This window comes from Crocodylus siamensis, chromosome 9 (genome assembly GCF_052110815.1).
Source record: "Crocodylus siamensis isolate JL-2025a chromosome 9, ASM5211081v1, whole genome shotgun sequence".
Taxonomy (NCBI): Eukaryota; Metazoa; Chordata; order Crocodylia; family Crocodylidae; genus Crocodylus; species Crocodylus siamensis.
The window spans coordinates 40,842,552-40,860,107 of record NC_143403.1 but is presented as its reverse complement, the minus strand read 5'-3'; the positions used below and the strand labels follow the sequence as shown (position 1 = coordinate 40,860,107).

General features: G+C 50.3%; 1 protein-coding gene across 4 annotated transcripts in view; it reads right to left on the bottom strand.

The window, feature by feature from the left end:
* Nucleotides 1-17,556, bottom strand: part of ST3GAL2 (ST3 beta-galactoside alpha-2,3-sialyltransferase 2) — a 113,736-nt gene that overhangs the window by 18,083 nt on the left and 78,097 nt on the right. For all 4 annotated transcript variants that reach the window (XM_090061979.1, XM_090061980.1, XM_090061982.1 and 1 more), the window contains 2 exons: nt 13,241-14,617; nt 3,070-3,263 (listed from right to left, as the gene is read on the bottom strand). In XM_090061979.1, the coding sequence (XP_089918105.1) occupies nt 3,070-3,263; nt 13,241-13,570 (524 nt within the window). In that variant the 5' untranslated portion in view covers nt 13,571-14,617. The remainder of the gene's footprint in view (nt 1-3,069; nt 3,264-13,240; nt 14,618-17,556) is intronic.

The following is a 17,556-nucleotide window of genomic DNA, read 5'->3' as shown; positions in this document are numbered from 1 at the left end:
CCTCTACTCTCGGGATTCTTGCCAGGTGCAACTCTTACCCAACTGCAGGCCTGTCCTCCAAACTTGGCCTTGGCACCAAGAGGTAGGAGGTGGCTGTAATCCCACAGAAGCAGCCATGCCAAAATGCCATAGAAAGTACAGAGGAGCAAGACTGTCATGAGGCTGCACATTTGAAACTCCAAAGGGTACTGCTGCAATACAGACATGAAGAACCTTCTAATTCTGGACTAGAGCAACTTAAAGCCTGATCAGTCACATTGTCCAGGTAGCTGGAGCTCCACATTTGCCTCATGCATTGAGTCATCAGTTGTTATAGGTGTGATCTAAATGGGATTCAGCATCGGACCGGGTATCAGCACACCCGTGCTCTAATCCCAGCTCCAGCCCACTCCCTCCAGGGCATGGGCGTGTGAAAGAACTCCATTCCAGCCTACTCTTTTCTGTTTTATTCCTTTTTCATTTCTCTTTGTCTTCTCACTTGTCTGTCAGTCTCGATGCCCTGAGTTACTGCATTCATGACTGACCACAGGCACTGAGGGAGGGAATCTGACCTCCCTATGGCTTGAGCTCTGACCTCATGACTTGGGGGCAGGGGCTCAAGTCTAGGTCAAGGTGTGATGCTTTTCAAATTGGTTGGTTAACATAAAACACCTGGCCTTGATTAGAGCTAGCAGGTGAGGTCAGATAGGGCTATTTAAAGTGAGAGGCTCTCCAGGGACAAGAAGAGCCATGTTGGGACTTTTACACAGCAGACTGAACCTCTGCAATCCTCACCCACTTCTGGAACGCTGAAGTGAGTAAATTACCAGAAACTTAACTAGAAAGGTAGCTTATAGTAATTTAGAAGTGTATTAAATGTCTATCAGGCCAGTTCTGTTTGCTCAGGGTATTCTTTTGATGCTTCTCCGACTTGTACCCCTCCCCAAGCCTACCCTCTCTACCCAATAAAGCTATCCATTAACAAGCTTTGTGGTACATGCTTGAGAGGGAATGGACAAGCCTTTGCATTCCCTTGGCTCGAATGACTAAGGGAGGCTACTTTCTGTGCTTCAGGTTAAAGGAAGCACTCCAAGATCTTGCAGGGGGTCAAATGCCTTTAAGGTCTACAAGCCCTGTGCACCTTAGGGAGCACAGGGCCTAGGCAATAACCAAGCCCCGGGTAGTGGCAGTGGTTACCCCAGGCTTGCAAGTGCTTCAGGAAGGGGGTCGGCTAGTCACAGGCGCCCCAGGGCAGACACTCGGGCTTGGTAGGTGTATGGGTGCAGTAAGGTGGGTGGCTCAGTGCAGAAGCGCCCCTTACTGGCCCACTACAAGCAGTCACTGCCTCTCTGTGCCTTGGTTTCCCAGTGTAAGACTAAGACCACTTCACATTCATAGAGCAGCTCTCATTGGAGGACAACAGAATGCACTTCCGAATAAATCCCCTAATCTCTGTGGCACTGGGAAGAGACTATTCTTCTCGACTCCCTATTGCTCCAAAGCCTTGCAGCTCAGGAGAAAGCCAGTGCTGCTCCCCTGGTTGGAAAGAGCTGGGTGAGTGTGACCAGAGACCACAATTCCCCCATCCCTGGCATGAAAGAGTGATCCCTGCAGCACTACTGGTGCCCCATTCTGCTCTGGAGCAAAAGAGTTGCATTAAAACCATCCAAGCATACTGCAACGTCAGTGCAATGTGCCTTCCCTTGTTCATGGTGGGAGTTCAGCTCCACAGCAGAGTCCTATAATCAGGCTATATAAGTGACTGGCAGATGCTCCAGATTCCAGTAGAAATCTCCTAACAGAGATGCTCTGGGAGGGCTATGTGGGAGAAGAGTAGCTCATCAGGCCAACTGAAAGGAAATACTCACATTCTATCCATTGCTTTTATCTGGCAACTTCTTGCTTCAACAGGAGAGAATCTCACCCAGTTAATGCTACTTGGCCCCTTAAGGCAAGTGAGCCCGCACTCAGCAGTTTATGCTAATGCTGTCTTAAGGAGCCAGCAGTGATGACTGAGGAACATTAAGACATCACTGTTCCATGGGAGAAGCTCCCTTTAAGCAGCATGCACAGTTGTGTGCATGTCTGCATCTCTTGCCATTAGCATCAGTGCTGTCTCTGCTCAAGCATCTATCTCTTCACTGCAGAATGAGTGGGCTACAGCACTCTCAAAAGGAGGAGAGAGCAGTCCAGTACTCGGACTGGAGGGGTGGCTCTCAGCCAAAGTAGGTTGCTGACATCTGGTTCAAATGTGTTTCACTAAGAGCAATGATTGTAATGGTGGTGCAAGGCAGCCCTCCCAGGCCAAAAAACAGAATTGGCATAGACGATGTCTATTGTTCTCTTTCCCTCCTCCTCCTCCCTTCAGAATGGCACATTGGGGGAGGGGTTCCTTTATTAAAGGAACTGCTCTGTGAGCAGATTTGCAAGGCTGGGCCATGGGTGTTACAGATGCACCCCTGTTCCCACCTGGCCTCAGAGATGGGAGGATTTTAACATCATGAGTTACAAGACTCCTGTCTTAGGTCAGGTCCAGTGTTCCCTCTGCAGCTGCTCTCAGCTTTTCTAGGTTAAGTCCAAGTCAGGCTCTCTGTACTCCATATCCTGCCATTTCCTCTGTAACTGGATTAAAAGCTGCTCCCCCAAGTGACAGGCTACAGCCCAGTGCACACGGTTGTGTCCCCTCTCCCCCCGAGCCTCAGGGAAGCTTAAATTAATGAGAAGACAAAGAGCTGATTGACAAGGAAACCAGCAGAGGTGGAAAGAGAGCTCAACCAGCCAGAGCCAGGCCAGACATAAACTGGAAAGATGGGTGGGGGAGGGGAAAAACTAGCCCTCTGCCTGGAGGATAGAAACTTGCTTTAAAATGCATGGAGGAGGGGAGTGAGTGCTAGCTAGTTGAACCAGCAGCTTGAGAGGAAGGGGGTCGAGTCTGCCTCCTCTACTCAGGCATTATCTGAAGTGACAGCCAGCCCAGTGCGGAGGCTGGGGTGTGGCACCTCCTGACTCAGCTCGCTGACCTGGATGAACTGTGCCAGTGGCTCCCTTCCCCACTCTGCTACAGACAGCTTTAGAGCATCAGCTACTCGCCTCATGATGAAGTCATGCCCATCAATCTCTCGCCCGTAACCAGAGCCGCGCAGGTTGCCTGAATTGCCCACAACAGCACAGCGCCGACACTTCTGGGGGTCCCGGTAGCTGTATGGGTTTTCACCAGGCACAATCTGGAAGAGCTTGCTCAGGACCTCATTAGTGTTATGGGACTTGAACTGTGGCTGCAGCATCTGTGGAAAGAAATGAGGGGAAGCAAAACCTTAGACGAGGATAGTAGCAGGTGTACCTACCTCTGGCACCTGTGACCAACGAACCCCACATCCAGACTTCCCGCATTTACCAGACAGTCTCACAATCCCTCCAGCTGTCATGAAATAGGGAGAGCAGTGCCCAGATTGCTGCTATGGGCCTGACTGGCCAAGATCTCCTGGGTAGAACAGGAGACTATGCCTTGTCAGGCCTCCGAGATGTGGCTCTGTGGGAAGGGAAACAGAGTGAGCAGGAACCCAGAATAAGATGGGAGAACCAGAAGAGGCTGAGGAAGGGGCAGTGAAGTCAGAGAAGGAAAAAGTAAGGTGTGAAAACCAACAGCAACATGCACTTTCAGTCTGGGAGTAAGACTGCCCCTGCACACATATGAGTCCGTGCTTTTTGATGTAGGTTCAAAGACCTTGGGGCAACTTTGACCCCATTTATCCCATCAGAGGCTCAGCAGCTCCCAGCCAAACAGATGGCATGTTTTGAAATACACTTGAGCATTAAGTGGGATTTACTGCAGCATCCCAGAGAGCACAGACTAAAAATATCCAGGAGGACACAGCTCACATCCAAAGGTCTGTGTTCAAGCTTTTGCTAGCTTAACAAGCAAAGGGTGTCAGCATGTGGCTAAGACACATTATCAGTTGCCTCACACATTCAGAGTCTAGTATATACAAGGTGGGCTAGGGAGATGAAGTTTCTGGCTGTGACTAGATACCTTTAAGAGCATACACATTGTGTGCCATCCTAATGCAATTTAGTTCTAGCACATAAACCAGCCTGGGCAACAGAATGAGACTAACAAACCTGCTGTCATTTCTAGGTCACTTCCCGTCCAGGCTCTATCACACTAACCATACATGCATAGGCTGGATGAGAGCTCAGGGGGTCACCTAATCTATGTGTCTTCCCAGAGGCATAATCAGAACTTACCCAGACCATCCCCTGAGAAATAGCCATCTAACCTGTTCTTGCAAACCTCCAACAAAGGAGGTTTCATGGCTCCATAGACCGTCAGCCTCTTTTAGTGCCTCACCTGCCTAACGAAGTCCTACATTTAACCCATGACATCTTCGCTGCATGTTGAGCTGATTTTCCTTGCCTGCTTGATGGCTGTTCTCCATGACTCTTTAATACAACCTTTTCTGTACTGGAAGACTTGAGTTCTCTCCTTAGTCATCTCCTTCCTAAAACTAGCCCAATTTCATCAGCCTTTTCTCATAGCAATGAGTGGATAAGAGTGCACTAGGCCTGTGTGAAGCGGCAAATATTCAATCTGGATTCAGATTCGGCTGATTCGGAGGACACTGATTCAATTTGGTGATTTGAGTCACTGTCCCAGTTTGATGTGGCTGAATTGGATTTGAAGATTTGGCACTGATTTGGAGATTTGGCCATACACTAAACAGGCAGTAGTCCTTAAGCACATTGGACACAGCTGCCTCCAGCTAGTAAATCTGTTGTGGTGGGTGGAGGGGGGAGGGAAGGGGCTGGGACAAGCTGCCCAGCTGGGGCAGAGGGGTGCGGGACTTGGGGAGGGGGGCTCCTGCCATTGTGTGCTGCTGGTCCGGGTGGGCATGGGGGCAGGCATACCCCTGGATCTGCACAGGGCAGGATGGACCAGGCTGTGCTCCAGGAGGCTAGCCCCAGCCACCCACCACTGGGCTGCACTCCGCGGTGCAGGAGAAGCCAGGGCTGTGCTCCACGTGACTACCCCAGCCCAGATCCAGCAAAGCCCTGGCTCTACCTGCCCTGCAGAGTGCAGTCAAGTGGAGGCCATGGAGGGCCTGCAACCAACCACTCTAAAATACCCTGCCATTGGCCCCACTCCAATCTGGGTTCATGTGCCCACCCCCATGCCCTGCTGCTGCTTGCCCTGCCGTGTCCCAGCTCAGCAAAGCTGCAGCTTGTTCGGGAGGTGCAGGGAGGCTGGAGTGGCTTCCACCGCTGTGCGCCACTTGTCCAAGTCAGTGCAGCAGCACCATCCCACGCCTGGCGACTGGCAGGAGGGCACAGCGTTGATCTGCTCCCTCCTTCCCTCCTGCCTCCACCCACCACAACAGACTTACCAGCTTGAGGCAGCTGTGTGCAGCATGGTCGAGGTATACTGACTGTCTATTGCTGAATCTTCAAATTAGTGCCAAATCAATTCAAAGGCTTTCAATTCGATTTGGACCTTTTAATGGGTCTCCCAATTCAATTCGGATTTGGAGAGACAGCCTCCGAATTGGGCCAAATCTCCTCCCAATTGAAATTGTCTACCGAAGCTTTGCACAGCCCCTAGAGTGCACACAAGGGCATTAACTGCAAAGTAGCTCATGCATGACAAACAACCTGCCTCTTCTGCCTCCTGGAAACTTGTTCATGCACTATAGCCTAGCTCAGTGGTTGGCAGCCTACAGCCCATGGGCTGAATTTGAGACAAAGTGATTGTATCTGTCCTGCATCACACCACCAATCCCCTCTGCAGCCCTCCCTGGCTGCCTCTTCCCTTTCCACACTCCTAACAGCAGGTGCTGCTTCCTGTCATCACCCTTGCCAAATTCAGCCCTCCTCACTGCTGCTGAGGATGGGAATCAGCAGCACATGCCAGAGGCAGCACTGAATTGGGTGCTAGAGGAGAGCAGTGGTTTGTGGTGGCCCATGGAGACAGGTAAGTCACAAGTGGGCAGCCTGCTAATCTAAAGTTTGCCAGTCCTTAGCTTAGCCAGATATTCCTAATTTCACACCCAAGCTTTTCAATTTCTCCTTCCTTAAGGTAGTACTTTGCACTTATCTATACTGCCTTTCGTCTTACTGATTTCATGCCATCTCTCCAATTTGTCAAGCTCATTTTGAATTGTGATCTTGTCCTCTAAAGCACTTGCAATCCCACCTTACATGTGGTCTCCTGGAAAAACATATAAAAGTATGTTTTCTGTTTCACCAGCCAACTGATTCACAGCACCATTGAAAACAAACTGGATCCAGAGCCAGAGGCTTGTGGGACACCGCTTTAAATGTCTCTCAGTCAGTCAGCAAACCACTGATACCTGTCTGCAGCTTTCAACCAGCTGCGTATGCACCTTAGGGTGATTCTATCTAGATCATATTTCCTTAGTCTGCTTACGATACAGCAACAGACTAGTCTGCCAGACATGACAGAAGGAGGTTTTAAGGGATCCTCTGGCAACCGCATAGAAGGGTGTCTACTGCCTGTTCTTTTGAGCATTAGCAGGAAAATGAAGGATCCCCTGTTCTCTACTCACACTGGTTTAAATCTTCTGGGTTTCATTAGTCGAGTTAAACCAGTATGAAGGGAGACCTGGGCCCAAGCTTCTTAAGAAAGATCATGATGAAGAACAGCCTACTAGAAAAGGTACCAAACTAGGACTTTGACATTTAGGCTCAGTTCCAAGCTTTCTGGCTTCAACTTCCTGTGACTACAGACATGTCACTCAGTGCAGACAACAGTCCTTTATACAGGGTGTTGAGAGATGCATGTTGTGTGGGTTGGGCTCTGGTAATGTGAGGATGCGAGTCTCTCAACCCTTCAGTCAACACGGACATTGTTGTCTGCCAGAGCATAACAGCCTGACCACATCTTGAAGGACTCTGCTGCCCAGCTCTGCAGTCAGAGACATTCAAATGCAGAAAGAGCTGGGCAGAGGGGTAGGCAGGCAGTGGGAGGCTGCTAGTTTGGTTTGGGGGCTTTTATAATCAAATAATAAAATTTCCTGAAACTATATTTTCAGGATGACTAAAATGATGCCGCTGAAGTCAGTGGGTAGCTCCCATCCAAGTAAAAGCCAAAAGTTTAAGAAGAGTCAATATTTTGTTTTGACATTTTCCAAATGACTCATTTTCATAACTGATGTTGAAATGGACCTAAACTTTAAAGAAATGTCTTAAAAGCATTAACAACTTCCAAAACTAACACAAGACATTTTGAAACAAACAAAATATTTCAGGAGCTCCAAAAGAAAATGGAGATCCTGTCCCCAGCCTTTCCTTTTTTTTTTTTTTTTTTTTAAATTCAGCCCTCAAAATCTGTTATTCCTGCAGCTTTACAGATTGGAAGATGAATGGGAGGCAGGCCCCATGGGGAAGGCAGTTCTGTGGTAGTTTCACTGAGCTGTTGCCTGCAGTTTGCCCAGGTTAGAAGTCCAGGTGCCCCTGGATGCCACCTCTCTCTCCCAGAGTAAGACTCAGCACTGGCCAAAGGTTCCAGATCAACTCTCTCCTGTCCATCTGCAAGCTGACCTCTTCCAATTGGGCTAGCTGGAGCGTACCGATGTGTTTTATACCAGTTACTGAAGAACCCTTGTGATCAATTCCCCACCCCTTAAAATTTGCACTTCAAAAGCCACTCTCATGGGCACAAAGTCCCAGCATGGCTCCTCCCAAGGAGTAATTTGGTACCAGGGCATTCATTAATTTCTGAGCAGCCTGGATGCTCCAGTTTCTTGGCAAGATTCAACCTTCTAAAGGAAACTAGGCCATTCTATTAAGTCAGCTGCTGCATGGTCTGCAACTCCCCCTCCAGCTTGTGCTTCAGTGCTGCTCAAGTGCTTCAGGAAGACGGCTGCAGCACTGGGGACACTGACAGGTCCAGAGGCAAGTTCTGTACAGGAATTATCTTGCACTGCTTTTGCCCGATAAGTGGAGCTCTCCTGCCCTGCCTGGCATTGCTTAAGCCTAAAGCATGACAGAGATGGTTGGGCCATAGCTTATAAAACCCAAGTCTTCTCAGCATGGTCAGGCAGGCTGGAGTGAGAAGGGACAGTTCTAACCCTGGTTAACAATGAACTCCCGGGCTGTGCAGTGGGCTCCCGATTTCTTGCCAAACTCTCCAAGAAGCCCCAAACCATATCCCCTGCCCACTGCTTGCCAGACAGAACCCCTCACCTCAGTTCAGGTCATCCACAATGCCACAGTTGCATAAGCCCCTAGCAACAGCCCATCCCCAACATCCCCAGTCCAACATACTCAAAGAGTTTGTGGTGCCAAGAACTGTAAATGTTCGGGATGGCATGGATTCCTCCTGGCATGGGCAGGAGATGCCCAGTGGCTGGAATGACAGCCAGCAGTCATTAAAGGAGACATAACTTAAACAGGAGAGCAGGTAGTCCAAACTGTTCACCTCCTTAACAACACAAACCAAGTGATTCCAAGTCTGCATGCTGAGCGGTGAGATGGGAAGGACAGCCACAAAGAGAATGCACACAGGCATCTCCCATTACTTCTCTATATCATTCGTTCAATGGCCCCTGCTGGCCTGAGTACTGCATTTACTGATGCCCCAGCTATGAGGCAGGGCTTGACTGTGTTCCTACAATCACTAGGGGGGAGCTGAGGCACTAGTAACTTAGCTGAGATCCCATAGGAAGGCTGTGGCAGAGCAGTGGACTGAACACCAGTTTCCATAGCAGGCCAGTAGCCTGGCTATGAAACCATTTTCATGCTCCAAGAACATGCCACAAACATTCTTCAAGAGTCCTCCTCTCCTGTAACAGTGGCCTCCCATAAGGATGGAGGTTGCCTGGTGTATCTGTTGATCCTGAGTGGCTAAGAATTGTAGTCATCCTGTTGTCATCTCAGCTCCCCTGAACTGCTTTATGCTTGGTCTTTTAAAGCATGTGTGCACTTTGTCCCCATTGCTCCCAAGCACACTCCAGTCACCGGCTCCCACATGCTGGCACTGAACCCAAAGAGGCAGCAGTAAAGCAGCTCTGGGGTGCCCCATGCAATTGCTCAAAAGCATGTCATGTCTTTGGAATGTATGAGTGGACAAGTGAGTGGGCACTGGGCATGGCTGTCTGGGAGATTAGGCACACCCTTTGACTGTGATCTTTTGGGGCAAAGGGATGTCTTTTTGGCATAAACAGCACCTGCCAGAATGGGGCCCTGGCCACAGTCAAAATGGAAGTTATCCATCCCAGCATTCTCTCTGGCTGAGAATCACACACTCACACTCACACTCAAACGATTAACTAAATGATTGGATTGCTTGAACATCCCACAACTATGTACCAATGTGAACATTATGTACCAGGGTCCTGTTTCCCTTAAAACCATTACATAGTAGGATAGAGTTATAAATTTAACATTTCCTTAATAAAGTGTTTTTGTAAAGCAAATGTTAAATGGTCATAGGCCTCAGCCAAGATATGAGTCTGCTGTCAGGCCCAATCCAAAATGTGAGAGTCCCTTCCCTAAAATGTTTAAGTGATGAGACCTTACAAAGCATGCAGTTGAGACCCTTGCCTCCTCCCATTCTCCAAACAGGCTGATCTTCCTGCAGGGCAAAAGGCTTGCAGCAGCCTCCTGACCCACGTTCCTCCATTCCACACTGACCAAGACAGAACTCTTAACTATTATCAGCATTGCAAGACAGAATGATCCACCTGGAAGCATCCCTCAGGTATGTGGGGTTATCACACCCAATGGTGTAGGGCAGCAGTTCCCAAACTGTGGGTCGTAACCCCAAATGGGGCTGCAACATCAGCAGATGGGTTGGGGGGAGGAAATTGTGCGGTGGGAGTGAGAGGCTATGCTGAGGAAATAGGGCCATAAATGGGGTCATACCAAGGGGAAAAAAAGTTTGGGAAGCACTGGCATAGGGCTACGATTCTCAACAAGAGTGCTGTGGCACCCTGGGATGCCTTGAGATCTTTTCAAGGGTGCTTCAGGGTGTCACACAAGTGTTAACACTGTTAGATGTGCAAACGTGATTCACAAGATAAATCAGAGATTACAAATGGACTGCACAGTGTTAAAAATATTTTGACTTGCTTTGGGCTTTGAATTCTTTGCAGCAGAATTGCTTCTAGTATTTTTCTGTAGTCAAAAAAGAGTGAAAATTAAGAGCTGGCATTTTATGGGAGAGGGAGAGGGGTCCCTCCTGTTGTAAAGGAATACTTTGCCATCCGATAGCAAGGCTGGTGGGCATCCTTGCTTGTATATGAACACTTCTAAGCTTCTTACCTGTCTTTCCCTTCAGGGATTAGAACCTCCAGCAAGTGTCCCTCAGTGTCTGACAGCACAATGCTTGCGCTTGCTTTCAGGAGGGGTCACAGCCAGGCTTTTTTGGAAGGTTATTTTAAACTTTGAGAGGCTCAAGCACTCTTCCAGAAGAATGAGCCTATGAGGACAGTAAAGAACCAGCCCCCAGACAGGACATGCTTGCTAAAAGGGCACAGAGAAGCTGTTTCCAGCCCACCCTCACAGCCTGGATCAGAGTCCTAAGTGTGGCTCTTCTCACTATCCTCCAGTCACTCAAGTGCACTTGGACCTTACCTGCTCTGTGAGCAAGGATGGAGTCCAGCCCAGTTTCTTCCTTAATTGACTTAGCTCTGCAGAGCTCAAGTCTGGAGTAAACACCTGGTTTGTCAGGGGAGCAGAAGGTTTGAACCCCAGGACACTCAAGGAACAGACTGATGGAGTGAAAAGGGGCTGGGGTCTTACATGGCACAATGCAGCACTGTGCAAAGATGCCCAAGCTCATGCCAACAGTGCCACAGCAAGCACTGTACCAGGCAGATATACCCATGACATTAAAGCTGTTTTCAAATTGGGTAGCAGAAGCAAGATTTCTGTTGCTCAGAAAAGCAATCATCCCTCAGGCCTCTCTCCTCAGGTTACCAAGGAGGAGCTGGGCAAACAGCTCATTGCCCTGAAGCAGCTCCAGGGCTTGGGTCAGAAACAGGGCTCGAGGGATCTGGCAGGAACCTAGGGCTGCAGAGACCCAGTGTGAATGAACTGTGGCACAAAAGCACATGAACCATTGCAGTGGTCTCCTGACACCTAATAGAGGGACTGTGTGACTCCACAAGAAGCTGCAGGAGAGCTCAAGGTTGGGAGCAAAGAACAACTCTTTCTACTGGGTCTATACAAGCCCGCTTTTGGAAGCAGTGTCAGATACGAGGCTATGCCAGGGTGATAGTAGCCTCTTCATCCAGCAAGCCCATTCATCTCCCAGACACATCCAACAAGACGCAATACAGGCTTAAAAACATATGGCTAGGGCTGAGAACGCAAGCTGGGTGTCCCACCAAGGATGCATTAGAAAGCTGCTACAGCAGCTCCAGCTGGCCAGCTGCAGCAGCGAGCTGGCAAAGAGCTATAGTCTCCAGCCTGCATCTCCATCGCTAATCACAGAGCATCACTTAATGGACTCTCAGGAGCAGCAAGTTGGACTCGGACAGATTTGCGGGCCAATATTGCAGAAGGAGCTAAGAGATCCATCTAATTAAAGGAGAGAGCAGGAAAACAGGCCCCCAGGGCCTTGTACATCATGGGAGCCAGGGATGAGAAGAGGAGGAGAAGGCGTTACTGCTTAGAGAGCCTATTGCTCTAATAAAGATCACCAGCTGGATTCCGGCAGACACTCAGGGATGGAGGCAGGAGGCTGCATCATATTTACAATTGCTTCCTGCCTCCAGATGCTTCCAGTCCCTTTACTGCATTCATACAGCTCCTAGCACAAGGACATGCTGGTTTAATTGCCATTCCTTTCTGGACTGGGAGGTGCACGTGTCATCAGCATGTGCTTCCATCATTTGCTGCAAGCAGGACAGGCCATGCAGCTCTGGGATAGATAGCTTTGCCTAGGCTCTATGTGCCCCACCTCCTCAACTCCAAGCCACCCAGGACCTCTAGACAATAAAACCAAGCCTAACAAGGCCATTAGCAGCTCCCCTCCCCCACGCACACTGGTCCCAGGCAGATTGTCTGGAATGGCACACTCCTCTCCACCCATATGCACACATACACCCTCCTTGGCACCAAGTGTAACTGTCCTCCAAACTCCTGTGGCATGTGCCGCTTCAGTGCTAGGCTGGCTGCTTGCAGCAGCATGGAATTTAAATTAAATTCTTTGTTTTCAGTGCATCGCTGTTTCCCTGGGAAACCCTCCTGCTGCGTAAAGGGAGACGCTCCAGAGGCAGAACACTGTGCAGGTTGCCAGTGGATCAAGTGGCAGCACCTTGAGCACAGGGGCCACCCAACAAAGGATGAGGCAATGGCATCTGGCTCAAAGACTTGCCCCCCAGCCCTGCTCTGTGTTCTCACTGCTGACCTGTGTTGCTTCTCCACTCGGGCTAGAAGCTGAAACCTACCCACTTGTTCCACAGGCTGCAGTATTTGGGGGAGATTATGGGGGGAAGAGGGGAGAGGTATTCTCTGTTCTATAGCAGTGACATAAGCTCTACAAGATTAGCTTTTCTACATGTTCAGCCAACTCAGCTCCTCTTCTAGAAGGGGATGTTTGCACACAGCTGCTCCTCACAGCCCTGCCACACATGTAGGTGGTCTCTGATCAGACAGCAGCATTGCCACACTAGAATTTATTATTGCCACCTCCACAGACCCATTTTAGGGGACTCCTTGTTCCAACTGCAGGGCTGCCCCTACCTCTCAGTATCCCCACATCACTCCCAGCATTAATACAGGGCCCTCATGAAGGCAGTGGATTACACCCACAGTGGAGAAGCTGGCTCATTAGTGCCCTACGGGTGAGGAGTAGCTTTGGTTGGCTCTCAGTGCCTGGGTGGGCTGAGAGGGGGTGATGATGAGAAAGAGATCTCATTTTGATCTGGGGTCACAGACACAATAGCCAGGAACTTCCAGAGCCCCTCTGTACAGAGACAGGTGGCAGAGTGAGTCTCCTACAGTAGATGGGGTTCAGACTAGACCACACAGGCTCCCCTAGCACTGGGGAGCCTCTGAAACAGCACACTCCTGACCTATGGGTTAGACAAGCTGCAGAGAGGATCTGGGAGCCACATCCACTGCTCACCCAGGGCCATCCCCTGTGTCCCAGGAGCATTAGCAGGGAGTAGGGGTGAAGTATTAGGGTACCACTTCTGGTCTCTCTCCATGGGCCACAAGTTTGGATGCCTCTTCCTAGTAAGGTACAAAGGTGGTAAAGGGGACACTAATCCCAAGCCTGCTAGCAGAACTCACTCACCATCCACCATCTCTGGACATCCAATGGGAGGTCCATGTTCTCCTTTGTCCACACTGGGGAGATGTTACCGTCATAGTGGCTGTTGAACCAGTCTGAGGCCCTGGCATCCTCCATGCACTGCTGGCAAGCACAGCTCTTCATGAAGACCCCACCCTTGCTGACACGCTGCATACCAGCATAGCCAGGCACCAGCTTGACCCGGTGGATGCCACTGAGGCTGCTGGGGTCCAGGTAGGTGATGCTGTGGTGCGAGTAGGTGAAGAGAAGAGACATGACGAAGACAAGCAGGGAGGCAGTAGACAGGAACCAGAACCGCAGGGAGCACTTCATGGTGGGTAGGGTTGAGGGGAAGAGGCCACCCTGCTGGGCCAGAGGAGAGGTCACTGCAGGCTGTTGCCTGCTGGCCTCTTGGCCAGCCTGTGCCAATGGTTCACTGCCCACCTTCTCTGTTGCAGCAGATGAAGGGCATAGAACACATGGGGGGTGGGGAATGTATAAAGTAGGAGGGAACTGCAATGAAGACTGGCTCAGCAACAAATCTAGTGCCCTGGGGACTCTTCAATCACTGCATATGTCCTCACAGCTCCCTGGATGCCACAGAGGACTTGCTGGGCTACAGGGACTCTTCTACTGTCCAAGGGGAGAGCATATGCTGCTGGGGCTACACAACTGCAGGAATCCAGAGGCCAGTCCTTCTGCAGAAGCTGCCTTCGGAGACCCCAGATCTTTCACTGCTAAGCAACTGAAGTGCTCATCTCTTGTGAGAAAATGGATTGTCCTGGGCTTGGACCTTGATTGGGCTCATCATCTCCTCTTTCCCTGAAGGGCCATCACAATCTTTGCTTGCCAGAAAAAATAAGGGATGTCTTTGTGCCCCTAGGCCCAAGATCTGGCCTGATGTTCTGGAGAAGTGACCTGCTAAGCCAAACCCTTGCTCTGAAACTCCATCCACGAGGGGGAAGAAAAGTTCACTGCATCTTAGGGTAACTCCATGCAGGGAACTGGAGATCTGTGTTCCCGCAGCACATCACCCACACCTGGCTTGCTACTGCTTCCCATCCGCATCTGCTCTCCTTGGAGAAGGCCCCCTACTTCCTGTTGCCAAGGAGACAGTCGAGCTCTTGAGCGCCACATCTGTAACCAGGCCTAGGAACAGCTGTAGCCCTGGTGCATACACTTGCTCACCTGCTCCAACCACAACACGGTGCCAATCACTCCTGCCACCTGCTGCTGGGGGCAGGCCCTGGCTGACCTTCAGCTGCAGCCTCATTCATCCTCTTTGGGAGCCATCCTGCTCTGCCGCTTAGGCATTTAAATAATCCCATGGCAATCTTCTCTCTGTTGCTCACCTGGAGAAGCTGTTGCTGTAATAACATCCTAAAATGGAAAGGAGGGAGGGGGAAGAAACAGATTTCAGCATCAAGAATTACTAGCATCATATTTAAAAAAAAAAAAAGAGCTAAAAGCTCAAACCTACACAGACAGCCACTCCCAAAGACAATTTTAAACCCAGCCAGTGCAGGCTCCTGCCTGCAGCTCCCTAGCACCAGGTGAAGCTAAGTAGAGACTGGATCAAGGCATAAATACCACTATAAGGGGTTAGGGTGACCCTGAGGCAGAGTCTTTCCTGTGAACTGTCTGAGCAGGCATGTTAGCAGAAGGCCTGTCCAGTGGGGAGGCTAGAAAAGAGCCTTTCTGTTCAGGAGATTTCTGGTCAACACAGCATGGACCATCAGTGTAATGAGTCTGAGGGCCTCAGTTCGCAGCCCCTCCCAGGAGATGCTTTCTGACATAGAAAACACGGCTTAATTTCAGCTACGAAAGGCCAAAGGTGCAAACAGGAGAGGGCTAAGCAAGTCAGGCCCAAGTTCCTTAAGGAACCTGCAAATAAAACAATGGGGTGCTGAAAGTCAGGGCCAAGATTTGCAACCAAAATACTTAGGAAAGAACCCCATGTCGTCCCCAGTGCCAGTGAATGACATGCATATCTCCTTTTTGCAAGCAGTTGTACTGTGCACTTGGGCAGAAGGCTATAAAGGAAGCTTGTGCACACCATGAACCTCCTTGCCAAGGGCCAACATTGCTGCTCAAGTTTCCCTTCCCCAAGCTGAGACAGCACACACGCCAGAAAGCTTAGGTTAGGCAAGCAGTGTAGCCCTGTACACGTACAGGACCTCACTGTCACCAGGTAACAAAGAGCTTAGATGTGAAGGAGGAAGTCGATGTCATCTTCTTGGACTTCCAGAAGGCCTTCGACACAGTGTCCCACCCAATTCTGGTGGGCAAGCTGAGGGACTGTGGCATTGACAAATGCACAGTCACGTGGGTGGCAAACTGGCTCCAGGGGCGCACCCAGAGGGTGGTGGTGGATGGGTCGATGTCGACCTGGGAGGGTGTGGGCAGCGGAGTCCACCAGGGCTCGGTCCTTGGGCTGGTGCTGTTCAACATCTTCATTAGCGACCTGGACGAGGGTGTGGAGAGCACCCTGTTCAAGTTCGCTGATGACACCAAGCTGTGGGGTAAAGGGAATACACTGGCAGGTAGGGACTGTATCCAGGCAGACCTGGATAGGTTAGAGAAGCAGGCAGATCTGAACAGGATGCAGTTCAACAAGGACAAGTGCAGGGTGCTGCACCTGGGGAGAGGGAACCAGAATTCTGGTTATAGGTGAGGGGCTGACCCTCTCAGCAACACAGAGGCAGAGAGGGATCTTGGAGTCGGGATTGACTCCAGGATGAATATGAGTCGCCAATGCGATGAAGCAATAGACAGAGCCAACCGCACCCTGTCATGCATCAACAGGGGCATCACTAACCGGTCCAGAGAGGTCTTGCTCCCCCTCTATGCGGTGCTGGTCAGGCCACAGCTGGAGTCCTGTGTCCAGTTCTGGGCGCCACACTTCAAGGACACAGAGAACCTGGAGAGGGTCCAGAGGAGGCCACTCCTATGGTTGGGGGCTTCCGTGGCCAGCCCTATGAGGAGAGGCTGAGGGACCTGAACTCTTCAGTCTCCGCAAGAGAAGACTGAGGGGGGATCTTGTGGCTGCCTACAACCTTATCAGGGGCCACCAGCAGGGACTTGGAGAAAGTCTGTTCACCAGGGCCCCCTTTGGAGTCACCAGGAACAATGGCCACAAGCTGAGGAAGGATAGGTTTAGGTTAGATATTAGGAAGAACTACTTCACTGTAAGGGTGGCCAGAGCCTGAAATAGGCTTCCCAGAGAGGTGGTGCTCTCACCTTCCCTGGAAATCTTCAAGAGGAGACTGGATAGGCACCTGGCTGGGGTCTTATGACCCCTCCCACCCCCAGTGCTCCTTCCTGCCCATGGCGGGGGGTCGGACTAGATGATCTGTCTAGGTCCCTTCCCACTCATTGATTCTATGTACAGACAAAGCTATTTTTTGGCCTGGGACCCATGCAAAGACTGGAAAAATAACTGAAGCAGTCTAAGACAGAGGCTGCTTGTGGACTCATGTGGCTTTTGCTGCTTCCTACCCCTGAAGGCACAAGTGCTGGCAGTCTGAGGAGGTGGGACAAGGGGACACACTAAAGCCACACAGTTCCATGTTTGTGGGCTCTCTTTGCCACCCACATCAAACATGGAAGAATATGTCCCAGAAAACCTCCTCCATCCCTGCCCACCCTTACCATGTAGGAGCGACCAGCATCTAAAAAACAGACTTCCCAAAGTGATGCAGTCCCCCACCATGGAAATCTTCAAAAGGAGACTGGACAGACACCTTGGTGAGATCATTTGATCTCAACAGTATTCCTGCCCAGAGCAAACGGGTTGGGCTCAGTGATCTTCCAAGGTCCCTTCCAACCTTTAATTTCTATGTTTCTATGAAGCGGAGTGCCCCAGGGATTTATCCTAGGGCTGGTTTTATTCAATGTCTTCATTAATGACTTGGAAGATGGGATGGAGTGCACCCTCAGCAAGTTCATGGATGACACAAAGCTGGGGGAAGTCATAGATATTCTGAAGGATAGGGTTAGGATTCAGACAGATCTAGACAAATTGGAGGATTGGGCCCAAAAATAAAATAAAATAAAATATCATGAGATTTAATAAGGACAAGTGCAAAGTCCTGCACTTCAGACAGAAGAATCCCATGCACTATTACGGGTGTTGGACTGACTGGCTAAGCATCAGCTCTGTGGAAAAGGACCTGGGGGTTACAGTGGACAAGAAGCTGAATAAGAGCCGACAGTGTGCCTTTGCTGCAAGGAAGGTTAATGGTGTACTGGGCTGCATTAGTAGAAGTGTTGCCGCAGATTGAAGGAAGAGATTCTTCTGCTCTGGTGATTATTCTGCA